General features: G+C 43.8%; 1 protein-coding gene across 2 annotated transcripts; it reads left to right on the top strand.

The window, feature by feature from the left end:
- Positions 1-6,932: 6,932 nt before the first annotated feature.
- Positions 6,933-7,548, top strand: LOC145353591 (ras-related protein Rab-1A-like). Of its 2 annotated transcripts, XM_080204345.1 has the most exons (2): positions 6,933-7,128; positions 7,348-7,548. In XM_080204345.1, exons 1-2 carry the CDS (start codon positions 6,934-6,936, stop codon positions 7,546-7,548), a joined length of 396 nt encoding a protein of 131 aa, XP_080060471.1. In that variant the 5' UTR covers position 6,933. The 2 variants fall into 2 exon arrangements, with proteins under 2 accessions (XP_080060471.1, XP_080060470.1); XM_080204344.1 differs by having other exon boundaries at positions 6,933-7,548.
- Positions 7,549-8,731: the final 1,183 nt, after the last annotated feature.

Genomic DNA, 8,731 nt, shown 5'->3' with positions numbered 1-8,731 from the left:
TCTTCCCTGCTGCCATCAGACTTTTGAATGGACCTACCTTGCATTAAGTTGATCTTTCTCTACATCCTAGCTATGACTGTAACACTACATTCTGCGCTCTCCTTTCCTTCCCTATGAACGGTATGCTTTGTCTGTAAAAGCGTGCAAGAAACAATACTTTTCACTGTATGTTAATACATGTGACAATAATAAATCAAATCAAATCAAATCACACTTTCTTCTGTCCAGTGTTATGCCAGTTTGACACATAGCAAAATGTGCAATGGCTTTTTCAGCAATGCTAAATTTGGAATGAATTGACCCTAATAGTTTATCAGTTTTAGAAACAACTTCAGCTGGGTCACATCTTGAGGATGTGGAGCTTCTAAAATTGCTCTCATCTTTTTCAGTTCCTTATCTGAGTCATCTTTGTCAATGATGTGACCTGAGTAATTTATGGATGTCTTGAAAAAAAGTCACAATTTTCCTTTTATACTTGGAGATTATTAACTACTGAAAGGGTTTCATAAATAGACGCTGGTGTTATGTCCGCACTAGACCCAAAAAGACAAAAGCAAGACTTGCATTTTCAGAGCACAATTTACAACCACTGAAAGTCTCCAAGTCTTCTACAAACTTTGAAGGACTTTCAAGGACATTAATACAGGAAACTCATGATGATTTCCTCCACCCTTCTTATCTGGTAACCAGGGGTAAGATGATGAATTATATCTCAGAGCCGCTTTTACTGGTCAAAGTGCAGAGGGCATTAAAATGGATTCCAAGCCATTTCTCAGGCTACCCAGCTCAGTCTAGAATCATAGAGTCATAGAGGTTTACAGCATGGAAACAGGCCCTTCGGCCCAACTTGTCCATGCTGCCCTTTCTTGTTAACCACTAAGCTAATCCCAATTGCCCACATTTGGCCCATATTCCCCTATACCCATTCTACCCATGTAACTGTCTAAATGCTTTTTAAAAGATAAAATTGTACCCGCCTCTACTACTGCCTCTGGCAGCTTGTTCCAGACACTCACCGTACTCTGCGTGAAAAATACTGCCCCTCTGGACACTTTTGTATCTCTCCCCTCTCACCTTAAACCTATGCCCTCTAGTTTTAGACTCCTCTACCTTTGGGAAAAGATATTGACTATCAAGCCGATCTATGGCCCTCATTATTTTATAGACCTCTACAAGATTATCCCTCAGCCTTCTACATCCAGAGAAAAAATTCCCATTCTGTTCAGCTTCTCCATTAAGTCCCAGTAGCATCCTAGTAAATCTTTTGTGCACTCTTTCTAGTTTAATAATATTCTTTCTATAATAGGGTGACCAGAACTGTACGCTGTCAGTTTAAGATAGTTATTACAAGACAGAAAAGTGAAATAGATTAGTTCAGGAAAACCAGGTTGGACTGGATGCTGGCATTGTCCTCAGATGTGTTCCTAGAATTTGGAGCAGATCAATAAATCAAACTGTTTGGTTCCAGTAAATATATCCGGTGCGGTTGTTTACAGGTTTATCTGCTTGGAAGCTATCTTTCGGCTGAATGGTTTGTTCTTGATATGAACATGCTGCACCCATACAGCCTTGAAAAGATGTACATGTCTATTTGTGAATGAGGAACAATGCCAAGCTGTGCCACAGCAGGGGAAAGGTGCCGAGGGACTTGCTGAGCAGCGCAGCATTCAGTTGCCAGGTGTTGATTGAAGTGCTTTTTCCTGTCAGGAATGCTTTAATTGGATATTATTTTTGTTTCTCTCTCCCTGTTCTTTGGGAAATTGATGAGACAGAAGTGCAGGAAGCTGGGCTGAAACCTATTTGAATTCCAGTGCATCTCCATGACCTGGTGCTTGTCTCTTGGAATCTTTAACACAAAAGGTTACACAGCTCACATCGTGCCCTGTTCTCGCATTCAGATAGAGCTTTCCAATTAATTCCAGAACAGTTTGGCATCCAGCCATTCCTGTGATTCTGTTCTGGTGTTCCAGAGGCTGATTTCTCATCAGGTCTGCGAGTGTTGCAGAATCAGGTCACTCACCCCACCATGGAGCCAGCCATAACCACATCACAGACATCCAACACAAAACCCATTGATACCACCCACTGGATGACTGCCTATCCCAGGACAGTCCTTGCTCTTCAATAAACATTCCTGTATCTCAATACTTTTCCCCCAAATTGCTCAATGTTACAGTGCTCTGCGCCCCCGAGACCTCTCCCCTTTAATCCACTCGCGTTTCATTTACTGTCAATAAATCCAAATAAAACCTTCCAAGATTGCTTTCATCCGGCACTGAGAATCCTTCAGCAATAATAAAGAAAATAAACCAACTTCCCAGAATAAATCCAAAGTAAAGGTTTATTGAAGGTACAGCCACTTGTGCCCCAATCCCCTCTGCTTCCTACTCCTACCCAGTCAGCTGACCATCACAGCATAGAATCACAGAATCCCTACAGTACAAAAGGAGGCCATTCGGCCCATCGAGTCTGCACTGACCACAATCCCACCCAGAGCCTATCCACATAACCCCAAGCATGTACCTCATCTCCCTGACACTGAGGGGGAATTCAGCACGGCCAATCAAACTAACCAACACAGGGAGGAAACTGGAGCACCCGGAGGAAATCCACGCAGACACGGAGAGAATGTGCAAACTCCACAAAGACAGTGCCCCAAGCCGGGCATTGAACCCAGTTCCCTGGTGCTCACCACTGCACCACCATGCCACCCTAGCGTGTCACCATTGGTTATATTGTAAGGTGTTGCACCCAGAGAATTAGAATGTCTCCCGCGTGGTGACCGTTGAGTGGCTTTCCAACTGTGGCAGGAAACCAGAACACCCAGAGGAAACCCATGCAGACACAGGGAGAACATGCAGGCTTCGCATGGACAGTGACCCAAGCCAGAAATCGAACCTGGGTTCCTGGCGCTGTGAGGCAGCAGTGCTAACCACTGTGCCACCATACCACCCAGTGAGCGGAGCACCTCTCCCACCCCAAAACACCCCGTGGACTAGGAGGAAAATCACACACATAACTTCTAAAGCCTTACCCACCACTAATGTTAAACTATCCGGCCTGGAGTTACCAGGTCTATTCAAATCAGGGTCATATTTGCCACTCTCCAATCCTCCAATGTCGTCCCCATGTCTTGGGAAGATTTTGGAAAGCCCTGCCCCTCTCTACACTCCCAATATCCTTGAACAACCTGGGATGCAAGCCATTCATACATTCTCCACTTTCAGCATAGCCAGTCTATCCAGCATATCCTTTATCTGCTCTCTCTCAACTGTCATCTCTGCATCTTTCACAGCTCTGAGGAGTAACTAACCCCTCTCACTTTCTTAACCGCTAAACTTACCCTGGGGAACAGATACCTCAAAATAAGGTATAAGCTAGAATCTCAATGGGTAATATGTAAAATGGAGAACAGTGAATTTAATTGCGTGATTAGTCAGTTAAGGTAAATAATGAATACCCAGAAGAGAGTTATGGGTTTAATTATAGGTATAATTTAAATGAATGGTTCAGGTGATTTTTATCTGGAATAATTTATATTTTTTATATTTGGATTCATGGATGTAATATGTATATAAATAATATTTGGTTTTCATATAGAATATGAAATAGAATATGAATTTCATGCAGAGTGGTGGGAGTGTGGAATGAGTTGGTCAATAGCGGGGTCACTTTTAACATGTAAGAAAAACCTGGTCGGGTTCATGGATGAGAGGGGTGTGGAGGGACATGGTCCAGGTGCAGGTCAGTGGAACTAGACAAAAAATGGTTCGGCACAGACAAGAAGGGCCAAAAGGCCTGTTTCTGAGCTGTAATTTTCTATGATTCTATGGTTTTCTATGGTAATAATGGATACTCAGGAATCAGTTGATGGTGACACAGTGTGTTAGCACTGCTGCCTCACATTGCCAGGCACCCGGCTTCACTTCCCGACTTGGGTAACTGTCTGTGTGGAGTCTGCACAATCTCCCCATGTCTGCGTGGGTTTCCTCCGGGTGCTCTGGTTTCCTCCCACAGTCCAAAGATGTGCGGGTTAGTTATATTAGCCATGTTAAATTCTCCCTCAGTATACCCGAACAGGCACCAGAGTGTGGTGACTAGGGAATTTTCACAGTAACCCAGTTGCAGTATAAACTTACTTATGACTAATAAATAAACTTAAACTTATAAAAAGTTACAGGCTGCAGCCGAATGCCATGCTTGGAATGGCTTACCTACAGAATAATTGATATGAGGAATAAATGATTGACTAGGACTGAGTTAAAGCTGAGATTCTGTTGAAAGGCTCAAATGGTTGATATTCAGAATAAAAACCAAGTTACAAAATGTTGTTCTTAATTCAATCATTAACATGATTTCCTGAATAATTCAAGTTCAAATTGCAGAATAAAGAACACTTTGTTTTGAGGATGCAACATTTTGGACAATAGAAGATGATTGTAAATCATCAGCAATTGGCTGTAACAATTAATTTGACCATGCGATCACCCACCTGATCACTGGAATGAATTGATTCTGTTTCTGGTTGTTTCCCCAGTTGCGATTTTTCATTTTCCTGCTGTCTCCAAATCCATAACAGGTTACGGGCGGCACAGTGGTCAGCACTGCTGTTTCACAGGGACTTGGTTCCCGGCTTCGGTCACTGTCTGTGTGGAGTCTGCGCGTTCTCCCTGTGTCTGCGTGGGTTTCCTCCGGGTGCTCCAGTTTCCTCCCGCAGTCTAAAAGTCATGCTGGTTAGGGTGAATTGACCCGAACGGGTGCTGGAATGTGGCGACTAGGGGAATTTCACAGTAACTTCACTGCGGTGTTAATGTAAGCCTTACTTGTGACTAGTAAACTATCTTTTACTTTTAAGTTGAAGGATGAAATCGATAGCAAATGGATGAACGATTGTGTCTGAAAATACACAGGCTTTGCTGAAAGTTATATTCCATTGTCACGCCTGTTGGAAACAATTCAACCACAAGATCCTGATTCTGCATCTTAACTTAAGGGGAAGGGGAGAAAAGAATAAAAATCTCAGCTCCAAAACATCTGAACCTGGATCAGAAACATAAATTTCCTACCAGCAAAGTACAGTTTATGAAATAATGTGGAGATGCCGGTGTTGGACTGGGGTGGGCACAATAAGGAGTCTCACAACACCAAGTTAAAGTCCAACAGGTTTATTTGGTATCACGAGCTTTCAGAGTGCTGCTCCTTGACTCACCTGATGAAGGGGCAGTGCTCTGAAAGCTCGTGATTCCAAACAAGCCTATTGGATTTTAACCTGGTGTTGTGAGACTTCTTATAATTTATGAAATACCAAGCCATAATTTTCATTTTTTGTTATGTGATCTTGATGTAATTTTCTGGTAGGATTTCCAGGTGGGTTTAAAATGTGTGTCAGTAACGTTCCTGAAAATACTTTCAGGTATTTGGAAAGGGAGATACAGTGCGGAATTCTTGATGATCAGACACCTAAATGTACACTATTGCGTGACGATTGGATCTTTGTTTGGTGCTGATGTTGGCGTACAGACACACTGTGGTATTCGGTAGTGTCTGGGGTATCAGAGATGCTGGGTAGGTGCGGGGCTCACCCTGACTAATTACTAATTAAATTACCTGCTGAGGCAATCACTGTTGGGATACACTCTCCAACAACTGTAGGTCTCTAATTCCGAGTCACAAGGGGGAATTTCCCATCCTGCCCACTACAAATCCCATGGCGGGCAATGGGACAAACCGTGCGAGAGTTTGTTGACCTTGGATGGGACTTTCCGGTCTTGGGGCAAGTGTGACTGGAAAATCCCACCCATAATGGCCAAGTCCTGAAAGCAGATCATGGGGAAGGTGATGGTCTAGTGATATTATCACTAGACTGTTAATCCAGAAACTCAGCTAATGTTCTGAGGACCTGAGTTCAAATCCCACCATGGCAGATGGTGGAATATAGAACATAGAACACTACAGCACAAACAGGTCCTTCAGCCCACAAGTTGCGCCGATCATATTGCTACCTACCAGGCCTATCTATAACCCTCAATGCCATTAAATCCCATGTACTCATCCAGAAGTCTCTTAAAAGACCCCAGCGAATTTGCCTCCACCACCACTGACGGCAGCCAATTCCACTCACTCTCCACCCTCTGAGTGAAAAACTTACCCTGACATCTCCTCTGTACCTGCTCCCCAGCACCTTAAACCTGTGTCCTCTTGTAGCGACCATTTCAGCCCTGGGAAATAGCCCCTGAGAATTCACCCTAGCTATGCCTCTCAACATTTTATAAACCTCTATCAGGTCATCTCTCATCCTTCATCTCTCCAGGGAGAAGAGGCCCAGCTCCCTCAACCTATCCTCATAAGGCATGCCTCCCAATCCAGGCAACATCCTTGTAAATCTCCTCTGCACCCTCTCAATAGCTTCCACATCCTTCCTGTAATGAGGCGACCAGAACTGCGCATAGTACTCCAAGTGGGGTCTGACAAGGCTCTTATAAAGTTGCAGCATTACCTCCCGACTCCTAAACTCAATCCCTCGATTAATGAAGGCCAGTACACCATATGCCTTCTTGGCCACATCCTCTACCTGCGAGGCCGATTTAAGAGTCCTATGGACCCGGACCCCAAGATCCTTCTGCTCCTCAACACTGAAAACTTGGTGTGCAGGCTGTTGCGGTGGAGCAGCTGGGAGAGCCAGCCAGCCGGCGCCAGCTTCACTGAATGAGCACAGTGGATACATTGTGGCCGCTGCTGGATACAGTGTCGCCGCCAGGCCGATACTTTGTATCCGGGGAGAGTGAAAGCTGCCTCCAGGGAGCCGCAGACAGCAGCCGCCAGGAGCAGACACAGCCTCCCACTCCCCCAGGGATACTCTCTCCCCCCTCCCCCCCCAACATCCCCCGCACCACCACCACCCTCCCCCCCCCCCCCCCCCCACCCACCTCTGAAATGTCAGCCATGAATCCTGAATATGACTACTTGTTCAAGTTGCTCCTCATTGGTGACTCTGGTGTTGGCAAGTCTTGTCTGCTGCTCCGAGTTGCTGATGACGCGTACACAGAAAGCTACACCATTGGTGTTGACTTCAAAATCCAAACCATTGAACTAGAGGGTAAAACCATAAAGCTACAGATTCGGGATACAGCAGGACGACAGCGATTCCGAACCATCACTTCCAGTTCCTACAGAGGAGCACATGGGATTATTATTGTGTACGATGTTACAGATCAGGATTCCTTCACTAATGTTAAGCAGTGGCTGGAGGAAATAGCTCGCTATGCCAGTGGGAATGTGAATAAATTGCTAGCAGGAAACAAATGTGACTTGACTACTATGAAGGTAGTGGATTATACTACAGCTAAGGAGTATGCTGACTCTCTCCAAATTCCATTCTTGGAAACCAGTGCAAAAAATGCCACTACTATTGAACCGGCATTTGTGATGATGTCTGTTGAGATCAAGAATCGCACGGGCACAGGCCCTACACACAGTGATGAAAAATCCAACATCCAAATTCAGAGCGCTCCATTGAAGCAAGGCAGTGGCGGAGGTGGCTGCTGCTAAGGACATGAGTCCAGCAGAGACAGATCTCTTCCTGTTGCACAGTATTGCACAGTAACTTCTACAGCATTTGCCTCCTGAGCAGCAATGGTTTTAACATAATGGCCTGTTGATTTTGTGACAATTTTTTTGGCAGACCCTATTTCTGCCCAAATGGACTTGAGACCAATTGGAAACTCCAGGAAAAATTGTCTTCATGCAGCTAACTACTTTTTGTCTTGAAAGATCTTGTGTACTGCTGTTAGAAACACTTGGATTGTAAGATATTTTGTAATGGTCAATTTCTTGTCATTTTGTCCCCACCCACTTCCACAACAAGGTTTTTTGTATTGCATTGGGGTATTGCATTGGTGCATTGTATTGCATCTGATGGCTCGGCTTAAGGTTCAGCTCCACTAGAATACTGCACTTGTGATTATGATTCAACACTCCATACACATTGGGAATGGCAGAATTGTGGAATTGGGTGAAGGAAGTCAAAACTGGGAAAATCTGTCTTGTCATGGAATTTGACTTCAATGAAAAATAATGTCAGGAATTAAAAATCTACTGAAGACCATGAAACCATTGGCGATTGTCATAAAAACCCATCTGGTTCACTCATGCCCTTTAGGGAAGGAAATCTGCTAATCCAGACCTCCATCCAATTTAATTTTATGCTGCTAAAAAATAGTCAAGTCACAAAGCATTTGATTTCAAAACTATTCGTGAATACTGATCTATATTTTATTAGGTTTTGCACTGCCTTTCACCTCGAGGCTTACCCTATACAACTTGGAAGCTTTTGTCACTGAAATTCATTAATGAGAACATAAAATGATTGAAGAGGTGTAAAGCCTGGGACAAAAGGAAGCTCTTTAAAATTCCACTAGCTTGATCCCAGCTTCAGGGAATGTCATTCCATTCATCAAAATCATCATCTCTTCACAAACCAGCTCGCTAACTCCCCGTTAATAACTGAGCCTTATCCTTCCTCAAGACCAAGTGAGAGAATTTCAATTAACTTTCAAAATCCCAAGTAAATTATATCAAGTACTGCATTTATATAACACCTTTCCATATCTGTCAGTAACCTCCAGAAGTTCTACACTCAGAATTAATTACTTTGATGGGCTGATGCTAAAAGACATGAGATAATAAATTTATAAATTAATGTGCACCAATAATTCCATATAAAAAAAACTGA

The sequence above is a fragment of the Carcharhinus amblyrhynchos genome, chromosome 16 (genome assembly GCF_965287045.1).
Source record: "Carcharhinus amblyrhynchos chromosome 16, sCarAmb.v2.hapA, whole genome shotgun sequence".
Classification (NCBI taxonomy): Eukaryota; Metazoa; Chordata; class Chondrichthyes; order Carcharhiniformes; family Carcharhinidae; genus Carcharhinus; species Carcharhinus amblyrhynchos.
This window is presented reverse-complemented; position numbering and strand designations above follow the sequence as displayed.

What these genes read in the sequence shown, in the direction of transcription:
- LOC145353591 (XM_080204344.1), top strand. Translation starts at nt 6,934, where the DNA reads ATGTCAGCCATGAATCCTGAATATGACTACTTGTTCAAGTTGCTCCTC.